General features: G+C 43.7%; 1 protein-coding gene across 8 annotated transcripts in view; it reads left to right on the top strand.

The window, feature by feature from the left end:
• The window catches only part of LOC117247024 (C-terminal-binding protein 2), a 151,171-nt gene that overhangs the window by 124,198 nt on the left and 14,408 nt on the right, over window positions 1–12,565 (top strand). For all 8 annotated transcript variants that reach the window (XM_033611097.2, XM_033611098.2, XM_033611095.2 and 5 more), the window contains 4 exons: window positions 699–843; window positions 4,082–4,288; window positions 9,530–9,744; window positions 11,085–11,215. In XM_033611097.2, coding sequence (XP_033466988.1) covers window positions 699–843; window positions 4,082–4,288; window positions 9,530–9,744; window positions 11,085–11,215 — 698 coding nt within the window. The remainder of the gene's footprint in view (window positions 1–698; window positions 844–4,081; window positions 4,289–9,529; window positions 9,745–11,084; window positions 11,216–12,565) is intronic.

Here is a 12,565-nt window from a genome sequence, read left to right as displayed (position 1 = left end):
GTAAAAATCCATATGGCGGTTAGGCCTAGATAAGAAATTAGCTCTCTAGCGCCCCATTTTGTTTGATGGGGTCAATAATGGAGGGGTCCCCTCAGATTATGTGTGGTCATATGCCTACAAAGTTGCGTGGTGATCGGTGAAACCCTTGAGATGTTATACACCTTTATGTGATGAGCCACGCCCTCCACAATATTCATTGCCTTATAGAAGCTCAGTTTTAGTAAGTTTTCCAACTTTTGCCAAGAGGGGACTTTAGATATTGGTCCCTAGATTATGTTCACCCAGTTTCATGCAGATCGGTCAAACTTCCTAGGAAGAGATCGATTTAAAGTGTTTTTCAAAAAATTCAAAATAGTGGAAAATCTATATAACCGGAAGTTATGGGTTCTTGAGGCAAATTTGTTCCTCATGAGGAGAGGCATCTCTGTGCAAGTTTCATGTCTCTACAACATACGGGGCATGAGATATGCCCATTCAAGGTTTGCAATTTCAATCGGTTGCTATAGCGCCCCCCTTTGGCCAATTGATGTAATATTGCTTCATTCGCATCCTCCCATGACCCTCTACCACTGTGCCAAATTTCACATGGATTGACCAAGTCAGTGAGGAGAAGAACGTGGAACACACACACAGACAGAGTTTTCGTCATTATATAGTAAGATAGACACTAAATTCTGTGAATGTGTTTGCGTCTGCAGGTGCTCAACGAAGCAGTGGGAGCCATGATGTACCACACCATCACCCTGACCAGAGAGGACCTAGAAAAGTTCAAAGCCCTACGCATCATCATCCGCATTGGCAGCGGCTACGACAACATCGACATCAAGGCTGCTGGAGAGCTGGGTACGAACTCTCAGAGCTGCTAAAACATGACCAGTATCCTGTCACATCCAGGATTGCATAGTGTCTAGTGGCGTTGTGTGTGTGCCAGAATATAGAACAGAAATGGTTTGTGAGTCATGTAAGGATAAACTTGTATTGTGTCATGTGTTGTATCTGCATGTGTTTCATGCATGTTGTATTGATTTCTTTACGGGGAGATTTATGGGTGAATAAGCGTCTGCTTATTCGCTTGCTTGTTCATCAATTGCATCTGATACCTCGGGCACCAGTCTTCAGATAAAGGGCAGTCTGAGGGGATATTTTATGACGCCACTGCAATGTGACATGTCAAAAACTGCAGTGATTGGCCAAAAAGTGGCGTCGTATTTAGAGGTCAAAAAACACGATCGCACAATTGATAGTGACTTTGCCTGAAGGGGAGGCTGCTTTGGACACCGTGTTTACTGTTTCCTTGTGTTTTTTTTGTTACTGTATGGATTCTCAGAACGGTATCAAAGGCTGAATTAAAGAGTCAGATGAATGGCGGGCATCCCACTGTGAGCCAGAATGTTCAAAGAGACAGAAAGAGAAAGACACACAGAGAGAGGAGAGTTCAGTCTTCTCTCTGAACAGCCACCCAGGCTTATATCAGCAGGCTGGTGGCTCAAACAGCCCTTACAGTTGACAAAGCTGCCATTTTCCTGCCAATACGAGATACTGTGTCTAACTGCCACCCACTCACCGAAGGCGCTCTGCCTCGCAACGCAGGAGTCAAAAGCTATCGTGCCTGGAGAAGGCGGCGCTGATATGGCCGCTGTTCTCGGGGAGAAGAAAAGGGGCCATTGATTGAGCGGGCTCTGGCTATTTTTTGCTGTCCAGAGACGGCTGTGCTGTTACTCTGAGATACAGAGTGGGATGAGGACATTAGAGGAGAGTGAGGGCAGGCAGAAGTGCTTGAGTGTCGATAATGGAAATCTTTGTGTTGTTGGAGGATAAGCAAGGTAATACCACAAGGTCAGAGGTTTGAATACTCTGAAGGTTACAAAATTATTAACATTCTACTGGAGACGTCTTGACGGAAAGTGGCTAAAACTTGCTTTATTATGGATGTGCACACAAGTTTAGACAGAATAGAGCAGACTTTCCGTGCGGTTATGATATGATTATATGTTCACATCATGTTTTCATTATACAAAATTCTAGGCAAACTGTAATTAAAAATAACCCAAATAAGTTACTGAAGTTTTTTCCTCTTCCTTCTAGTGCAACACACGTCATTATGCTGAACATTTATTTGATAGTTTTACTAGATCTGCACCAAATAGTTCAAAGCTTTGAAGCTTCTTTCATAACATTGACTTTTAAATTCTAAATCAACAGTCTAGCGCTGCACAGGTGTTTCTTTTTATGTCCATTCTGTTTTAACACAGTATTTCTGCACAGTCACAGGTAAAGATTGCATCACACTTATATAACGTTGGCTGCAAAGGATTATTTCCCAAACATTTTCAGTAACCCCAGAACATTGTTAATAGGTATGCACAATATTGAGTTTTTTGTTGATTTCCAAAAAGCCAACATGTAATAAGTCATTTGACGGATAACCTATACAGATATTGATATATCTGCTTTTTTCCCTCCTAATTTTAGTGATCATCAAGTCTCTTCTGAGTGGAATTAACATATTATGCATGCACATTCTTATAGTGATGGCCCACCAGCAGAGACATGAAATACAGTACTTTTCAATGTATGTAATATTTATTGTGCAAAAAAAAGAAAAAGCATGTTGGCTGATTCTGATAGTTCATTTTAAAGCCAGTATCGGCTGATATCGATGACATGCCGATAGTATCAAAGAAAAAGAGATTTTTAATCTCAATGAGGCTTTTAAAATAAAGAAAATGTTTGTCGTGCATTCTTAGTCGTGAAGTCCAAAAGTCAAAGAAGTTATTGAACAAAGATAGATGCAATCACTTCCAAAATTCACAACATGTTTTTAATCGAAGGAATATTCAGCTGCAATCCATATTTATTTGCCTTTTAAAAACAACATCTTCACTGCTGTCAGAAAAGTGTCTGCTCTCCAGCTTGTCTCACACAAATGGAGGCACACACCTGTAATACGGGGTGGTCAAGCAGCAGCATAACAGCACCAACAATTACATGTATGCATTAAATAACATCCATTTAATATAACTTTATTCATAAAGAGGATTTTGTTCAAAGATTTTTAAAAACTTTTCTAGGGTTTTGACTTCATGAGATATGGCAACGGACATTTGAAGCTTGATTCGAAAACCTCAATAGAAGCTTCAAATGTAAAAAAAAAAAAAAAAGACATTTGGTACAGCCCTTGATTTTACAGCACATGTACCTTAGCATAAATTTGTCATGTGTTGGGGCGGCCATTAGCTCACCTGGTAGAGCAGAGGCACTATGCACAAAGGCTGCAGGCTCGATTCCAATCCACGTCCCTTTGCTGCATGTCATTCCCCCTTTCACGCTAGAGCTGTCGTATCAAATAAAGGCAATAAATCCCAAAAAATCTCTTTAAAAATTATCATGTGGTGATACATATTGTTAATAGAGGACATTTGTAATCACTTACTGGCCTGCATTTATCTCAGTTCTCATGACGATATGTATTCAATTAAGATACCAGAAGAAACGTCATCAGCCAACAGCCCAGTATATTCAACTGGTCATACTAGTGCTTCTAATGGTATTTACAAGAATCCACCAAGCCTGAATAAAAACAACCAATCAGAGCCAGGAGACGTCTCTAACGCAGCTGTCAGTCATGTCAATCACTGCTCATGCACAGGCTAAAAGGAAATTTAACTAACTTTAGCTTGCTTTTTCTCGTCAGTGTTTTTCTGTTAACTTGTCTTTGCCGTGTACACTGTTGTTCACAAAGGAGGGCTGGTGGTTGTTTCACTGCCGTTGTGTTTGCAAAGCTCCTTCTGAAGCTGCGTGCTGAAGATATTGAGCTTGACTGAGACTTTTCCTGCCTCTGATTGGTTGTTTTTGTTCAGGCGCATTGGATTCTTGCAAATGTCATTAGGAGCACTAGGAGGAGCCTGTCTCATGTACTACTGTCAGGATACAGTGACAGTTTCGGGAAATGTGACAAATAGTTATTTTTATAAAAGCTACCAACTGAACCTTTAAACGGAACAAAACAGTGCGACTTACATTGGAAAAATTAGGATAATGATGTTGATCGGACGTTGATTTTCTAATGTTCTTTCTTCAGGCATCGCTGTGTGTAACATTCCCTCGGCAGCTGTGGAGGAGACGGCAGACTCCACCCTGTGCCACATCCTCAACCTGTACCGGCGGAACACCTGGCTCTACCAGGCTCTCCGGGAGGGCACGCGGGTCCAGAGTGTGGAGCAGATCCGCGAGGTGGCGTCCGGCGCTGCCCGCATCCGTGGTGAAACCCTGGGCCTCATCGGCTTCGGTTAGTATCATTTATTCTGCTACTTTTTTAACCTCCCTCTCATGCCTGTGTTTTCACTCCCTTTCCTCGCCCTCTGCTCCGTGTTTTCATATCCTCTCTCCGCTCTGTGTGCCTTCTGTTTTCCTGCCCTGATAAGGTTATTTTTCTCCCTCCGCCCATCCCACAGATTATCTCAAGGTTGTCTGTTTCGCCTCCCTCCGGGCTGACTTCCTTTTCTCTGCCACACTGTTCTCTCATCCCCATGCTCTAATGCTCACCATTATATCTCCATTATTCTCTCTTCTTCTGTTTTCGACTCTTCTCCTCTGTCACTGCGCTCCCTCGACACCTTGCCCTGCCATAATCAGGCCCCTCATGGTAGACTGGATTCTGCCTGCGTGTGCTTGTTACAGTGTGTTTCCCCCTCTCTGCACCTGTTTTAATGCTGATTGTGTGTGTGCATCGTTCTACCCTGTCTGAACATTAGTGGGCTGACAGATGCTTTGTCTTCTCAAAAGCCTTTCCAGAGTGCCACCTTATCTCTGTGTCCACATACACTCCCCACACACACACACACAAACACACAACCTCCTCCCCCCCTACAGGTCCCAGACAGCCTCCTAGACTTACTGTGCCCAACAGCAGGTCCTGGCAGGGAGAATATACCCCCTCTCCAATCTATCTCTTTCTCACCCAATCCTCCCACCTCCAGCCTCCTCTCCCGGTCTTTCTGGCTCAAGCCGTCTCCAAAACAATGTCCATTGTCAGCGGGAGGTTGGGGAGAGCGAAGGCCTCCTGGTGTTTGTTTGTAGGACTCTGCACATCAAGCCAGCTGCACAACTCTTCAGGCTGCAAACACACTGAATTGAAAAAAAAAAAATTCCTCTGGCTCTGGGGCGACAATAGACTGAGGAGTACTTAAAGTACCAGCCACGCCAATGTTTTAGGCCTTTATACTCTTGAAGTAAGTGTTGGGAAACTCAAGAATTTATTCAGTCGTAATAGTTTTGATTTGGCAATAATCCTGTTTTAGTTTTACACTAACAATGATACCATCGCTGAGCTTCAGATGTAAGGATAAATTAGATTAAATGAAATGATACTTCTTAAATGATGATAATTTTATCTGGGAATAGCCACCATTTACCCAAGCATTTTAATCTTTTTTTGTCATCTTAAAGGGACAGTACGCCCCAAAATTAAAAACACATATTTTTCCTCTTACCTGTAGTGGTATATATCAGTGTAGATTGTTTTGGTGTGAGTTGTTGAGTGTTGGAGATATCGGCCGTAAAGATATCTGCCTTCTCTTCAACATAATGGAACTAGATGGCACGCCACTCGTGGTGCTCAAAGTACCAAAAATTTGCTAAGTGTAATGCTACGTTGCTAATGGGCATGCAGCTACTTCCATGTTTCAGATGATACGTCATGTTTGTAGTCGACCAATGAAGATGAGTTTACATATCACCTTGGGTTCGTCCTTCACCTTCTCAAAATGATCCCACACTTTGGATTTCCTGCCTGACATGTTATTAACTAGCCTGTGGAATAACCGCAGGTACCAGCCCTGGAAATTAGGGGACGTACATGACGTGTCTTTGACTGCCTAGAAATGCGAGGTTGGGCCCTGAGCACTACTCATATGGCGGTAGGTTTCGTCTGAGGTTCCTAAGCAAACTTAACCATCATTATACAGCCTATTTATCAGCAATCCTGAGTGCAGAGCTGATCTTCTTCCAGGAGCTGTTTATAAGTGTGTAGGCCTATCGTCTGTGGGACAGATGTAAAGCTCTGGGTAGCCCTGCACTAACATGATCAACGTATTTATCAGACTGAATATTTACAGAAGAAGGGAAAGATATCTGTCAGCTGTGATTGGTTTGTAACGTGACTCCTGTCTGACTGCTGAGTGTGGCCACTTCCTGTGTCTGTCCTTTCAAATTAAATCCTCACATGGTCCAGTCATATAGGTTTTGATTTATTTTGATGAGGCGCAGCTCCTAATAGAGTTTCACAATTGTTTTTTTTTTTTTCTGTGACTAAGGGACCATTGAAATCTTGCCGACAAATGACCCTTTCTGATCGACTAACATTGTATCGACTACCAGGGGGCAGCCCTACTAATACAACCTCATTGCCAAGCTCTAGTTGGTGCACAGTTAGGACCTTCACTGACGTTATCTGTTCAGGAGAAATCCACACCAACAGCACAAGACCCCAACAGACCATTTTCTGACTGCCAGCTGTGCACATTAACACTGAAAAGCAGCATTCTTCCCTTCATGTCAGCCTTGACCGATCACTGCCACATCTGCCACATCGCCAACGGGTGGGACAGAGTTGATTTCACAAATCTTTGTGTCGTGGCCTCACATTTGAGCGCAGAGTGTCGTTCTTGTCCTTTGACTGTTGATAAATGAGCAGCACAAAGCAAAAGTCTGCCACCGAGAGTTGTGCGGCCGACCCTCTGGTCACAGCACATTCTCTCTTTTAGTGGCATTGATTGGTGCGGAAAGGTAGGGAGAGAAAGGAGACACTGGACTCTGCAGTATCTCTACATGAAAGGAAAAATCCACACAAAAACACTAATGGTTTACTTAAAGTTTGTAGTGCTTCTGATTTTTTTTTTTTTTTTTTTTTTTGCCGATACCGAAACCATCAGCTGCAAACACTAGGCGTTATTGTAAATCCCTCAGAATCAAATGGATGCCGCTTCCCTTTAAATCCACCACTTTGCACCAATTTTCCAACAATCACACAGCAAATCGTTGTAGAAGAAGCAGAGATGCCAATTCCGACGCCCTCCCTGCAGCCTCCGTAAATCACATTATATTACAGCCACAGGACGACCTGGTCTGTTTCAAACTAACTGAAAAACTCATTCCCCTGCTGAGGCTGATGTCTGTATCGCTCTTTCAAGCTGCGCTTTTAACCAGCAGCTGAATGCAACAAGTTCATGCCTGTGCTCTGGTTGATCACGTCAGAGGAGGTTGATCAGAAAGTTCACCATCGTGGAAAAAAAATTGACTGATTGTTTATTTATTAGAAGGAGTCTTTGTGCTGCCGTCTCTGATTGGCTGAGACTGAAAGAGAAAACAAACAGAACGATTCTCCTCGACTTTGACGCCTAAGAGCAGGACACAATGCTCCATCACAAAGAGAAGACTCGGAGAGTGCGAAGGACTTTATCGATTCTTTTCACCAGCAGCAACATGCAACTCTCCCTCACTCTGCAGCTGCTGCCGAACAACAGAGTCAACAACAGAGCCGAGACTCAGCCTACACAACAAATGGCTGCGAGAGACAGAGGGAGAGGCTCGTATGATACGGAGTCAGTTTCTGATTCACCGTCTCACGGCCTCAATTAGAAAGCAGTTACCTCACATTGTCCTCTTCCTGCGGAATTATTTCTCCATCATGACTCCACCACTTATCGCTCGTTGATCATTTCCTTTCTAACAACAACACATCTCTTATATTAATCTCTTTTAGACATAAAAAATGATCTTCTAACTTCATAAAGGAGACAGATTACTTAAAAATGGACAGCTTTATTGGTTATGTTTTATGATTATGGTGTGTTTTTAATATTTTGCTCTTTCGTGATCATTGGTTATTAAACTGGAAAGATGTTTAGTTGATTTAGTTCAATCAGGAGAGGCTCGCTCTGAGAGAGAAGAATAGTTAGTCACATGTAGACGCCATCGTGATGTCATCTACTCCAGGAGGGTGGTAAAGAAGTAGCAGATAAGGGATCCCCCCTGTATGGAGTCTAGACGCTGGTGGTGGTGCTGATGAGACAAGATAAAGGGTGTTTTAACATGTAGTCCGTTTAAAACAAACAAAACTCAGTCCTCTTAAAGTGCACCAGAAAGTAGACCAACAGCAAATGGACTCAGTTCTTTTTGTGTTCACGTTGTCAGCTCATTTCAAAGAGGACTTACTTCACTTCTGATGGGCCTCACGCCTATTTCTGTTCACACTATAGCCTATGTTTAATATATATTGGTGTAGTTCTGTTTTTACTTTGATGTGACACTGCAGTGTGGTTATGAAGCCCCTCGTTTCCAGATTAACTTAAAATTGAAGGCGTTTCAGTGCTGTAGACTGCTGCCGTTTGATGTATTCTACATTCCACATCTGGAGACGTGCAGTATCTTCCGTGCACCAAACTACTCCTCGTCCTGCGTCCTTGCAAGCGTCACAGGCCGACCTGGTTTCGTCTGTTTGTTCAAGCGCCCCAGTGCAACAGTGTGTGATCTAGAGGGCTGAATACAATGGCAAAGAGCAAAGTGAACCTGGAGCACACAGGGCACAGGTTAAGCGAACCACACCGCGGACTTGAAGCGAACCGAATGAGTTCAGTGTTCACATATGCACAAAAATGCTGGGTCACAACTCTGAGTCCGCTTAGAGGGCTGAAAGGACCAAATGTATAATACACCCGAAGAGGGAGCGGAGGATCTGGAGCCCACATTCCCACCTTTTTTTGATTAGAACCATTGTTCTCAAGGATGCATCATCAACGTAGAGAGTTACACACAGTAATAGCAAGATGGTGGATCGTGTTGATTACCTGCAAACTTTTTGTCCGATGATTTCTCACCTAATGTCTCTTCTTCTTGCCTTCTCCATGCTGTCTTTCCAACCTGTAGAATATTACACGCACACTGATGTCATCACGGTTCACGCTTCAGGTCAAGGAATACCTGCTATTTTTTTGGGTTCCAGCTGGGAACCTACTTTTTTTGATTCTGACCTTATTCATTTTTGGTCAAATTGCTCTTGGGTGCAGGAACCAGAACAGAACATCGTAAGTGCTAATATCGTAGGCAACTGGACTTGCTTGCGTTTCTTGAAGACGTTTCGCCTCTCATCCAGGGTCCCACCTGACCCTAACGACTCACATGGTGGCCAGGTGGGTCAACGACTCACATTGTGACCTTAACGACTCACGTGAGAGCTCATGTGACCCCTATGACTCTGCAAGGGTTCCCACCCACACAGGGTCATTTAGAACTGAAGAAGCTTCTTGGATGAGAGGCGAAACGTCTTCGAGAAACGCAAGCAAGTCCAGTTGCCTACGATATTAGCACTTAAGATTACCATGACCTGGATGACTGAGAATCTTCACCGACCAGAACAGAACGTGTTTCATATTGGTGTAAAGCGGTATCAGTCATTAAAACTTTGTCTCTCTTTATTTGTTTTTGACTGTGCACATAAATAAACATGATTCCCTTCTCCCTGTACCCTCAGGTCGTTCGGGCCAGGCAGTGGCGGTGCGGGCCAAGGTTTTCGGCTTCAACGTCATCTTCTACGACCCCTACCTGCAGGACGGCCTGGAGCGCTCGCTGGGCGTCCAGCGCGTCTACACCCTGCAGGACCTGCTTTACCAGAGCGACTGTGTCTCCCTGCACTGCAACCTGAACGAACACAACCACCACCTCATCAACGACTTCACCATCAAACAGGTACATTATTAAAACGCGACGCATCACGCAGACAGAGCCGAACATCCCGTTGAGCAGCTGTGACCTGACCTGGGCTTAATGCAGTGCTATCTAACAGGTAGACAAGCAGAGCTGCTGGTGTATTATTACTCTGTCAGCCTGGAGGCTGTCCTAAAGAGCATTATAGAGAGTAGAAAGAGAGAGCGGGGAGAAAAAAAGAGAGCGGAAACGGCAGCAGCCTTCTTGCCTGCACATTCCCTGCTCTTTATCTTAAGCTCCACCAAAGCTGGACACAAATTCATTCCTTTGCTCTGTCAAATGCAATTAGCGCCAGCCCACGGCTACAGCAAATATATCGACTAGGCTGCGCAGCAGGGGGCTGAGAGCACTGCGAGGGGAAAGTGCTGTTCTCTGAGTCAATAACTGCACTCTGAGGCGCTGCCTGGGGTGACACCTGCAGGGGCGCCGGCGAACTACACAGGCTGAAGAGGCATCTCCCTTCTGTGGATTTCTCCCCATGTTGCCACTCACTGTTTTCTCTTTGTCTTCCCTCTCGTGCATCCCTCTTCCTGCGATTTGTGAGTTACAGTGTGTGTGGACGCAAACACAAGTGGGTGTGGAGTAAGAGCCTAACCTAGTTAACTCTGTGTCTTTTCCAAAGCTTAAGATTCTCAGCTGCCTAAGTGCTGTAATGAAAGAACACTTTCCTCTCTTTCCTCACCAAAAATCTTGGCAGTCGCTCTCGGCTTCTAAAGTGGAAACGTGTGTGTGTGTGTGTGTGTTTCTGTGTTTCTGTGTGTGTCAAAACCACCAAGGCCTAATAAAAGACTGCCTGCCAGCGTAAAGGCTTTTCATGCCCCTGGATTTCAGCTTTTGTCAAGATTAAGGGATTACTTTCTTCTGAGCATATTCATTTGATTTTTTTTCTTCCTCCCTCTTACACTTTTTGTTGTGCCGTTTTTTTTCCCCCCACAAGCAGCAAGGGGTGGTGGCGCTGCCTCATCTCTCAGCTCACCCCTCATCCTTCATTTCATCTCTTGGTTTTTGGATAAAGACTGTTCTCTATCCCACATCTGACAATATTTTTCCCCAGGTGCTGTCTGTCTCCCAGATCTTTCAGGTGTCAGGCACAACAAAGGTGTCGCAGATATTTTTTATTCTCAATTCCTGTCCTGTGTAATGTGTTTTAAGACCTCCGATCCAGATTGATGTGTCGTGTTAGATCAAGCAGATTAATTTGACTGTCAGCCTGACAGAGACACAAAAACAACCACATCTGGTCATTTGTCTGCGAAATAACTGGCTGTGTCTCTGTTTATCTGTGTTGATTTGTTTGTGTTTGTGTGTCTCATGCACCGCAGATGCGTCAGGGTGCGTTCCTGGTTAACACCGCGCGGGGCGGCCTGGTGGATGAGAAGGCCCTGGCCCAAGCGTTGAAGGAAGGCAGGATACGTGGAGCCGCCTTGGACGTCCATGAGACAGAGCCCTTCACGTAAGCGTGCACACACAAATATCCCTCACAAAGGCAGACAGATGAATGCTTCACTTACAGAGACGGATACAGACAAGGAAATAGATGGGTGTGCAAGGAGGGAACGAAAGCAACAAATTACAGACAGTCAAAGAGACAGAGAACCTTAAACAGCCGAGGAGAAAGACAGTCAGGCAGGCGGGCAGAAACAATGGCAGACATATGACGAGATAAAGACACCTCTAAAAGGCTCCTTCAAGGCTCTGAAGGTAATGGAATTCAGGAGATGGAGAGCTCCCTTTATTCCCGTCAGAGGAAACTAAAAACTAAAGGTGCAGGTGGATGGTTTAGTGTGGAGACGTTCAACAAAGGGTCTGTGTTCTGGTCTATAAGCCGAGCCCAGTGACTCACAGTAAACTGGGAGACAGTAAACATGGAGGGGATGCCAGTTAGGCGCAAGAAGGTGAACTAGTATTGGTTCTTTCGTACTGTGGAAAAGGAGGAGAAACTGGTGGAGTAAACAAGAGTGTGTGTTTAATTTGTATCTGATCCACCAACCAGCACTAATTTTAGTGAGAAATATTAATTTTTTAAACAGTTCACGTCTCATTTCAAAGGTTTCCTTCTACTAAAATAGCACAGCTAATCAACAGAGGCTGGCAGCAAGTTGAGGCAACAAAATCCAAAAATAAAGTCTATATGCAAACACAGTTTATCTGATGCTGAATTGAAAAGAATGCTTCTGACATATAGGTGTTTCGAGACCAACATGTTTTTGCAGACAAATGAGGGATTGTTAAAATGTCATATTTCTTAAAGGAAGTTTGGTGTGATGTTTTCCCCCAGGAGCAGGATGGGAAGTAATCGCAGGAGGAATTTATTTTAAGTCTTGCAAATAGTGACCCTGCAAGATCCCCAGTTTTTGCGAAATCTTACAGTGTGTGACTGAAAACTCATCGAGGACTTTAGTTTTTTAAGTCTTTTTAAAGTCTTTTCAGAGACTTCTAGTGTATGGTGTGCATTAGTAAAAGAAAAAATAGTGTTTATTTTGATAGTTATCTTAGATTAGGCCTAGTCTTAAGATGAATATTATTATTAGCTTTAGTCCCATTTTAGTCATCTTTATCCTTAGTTATAGTCAGTGAAAATTCATGATATTTAATGCAGGATTTATGCTTATGTGTCGACATAGAGCCTATGCCGTACCCTGACGTGCACCTCCCCAGAAATGTAACAACACATTGCGGTGACACAGACCTCCTGTCTATTTCTGTAGATGAAACAATTTCCCTCAGTGGAAACAAAGCTTTTATTTACTTTAATTTCACAGAAACAATAAATTGTGAAGACAATAAAGCCTCCACAAAAATA

Source organism: Epinephelus lanceolatus, chromosome 21, assembly GCF_041903045.1.
Source record: "Epinephelus lanceolatus isolate andai-2023 chromosome 21, ASM4190304v1, whole genome shotgun sequence".
NCBI classification, from domain to species: domain Eukaryota; kingdom Metazoa; phylum Chordata; class Actinopteri; order Perciformes; family Serranidae; genus Epinephelus; species Epinephelus lanceolatus.
This window is presented reverse-complemented; position numbering and strand designations above follow the sequence as displayed.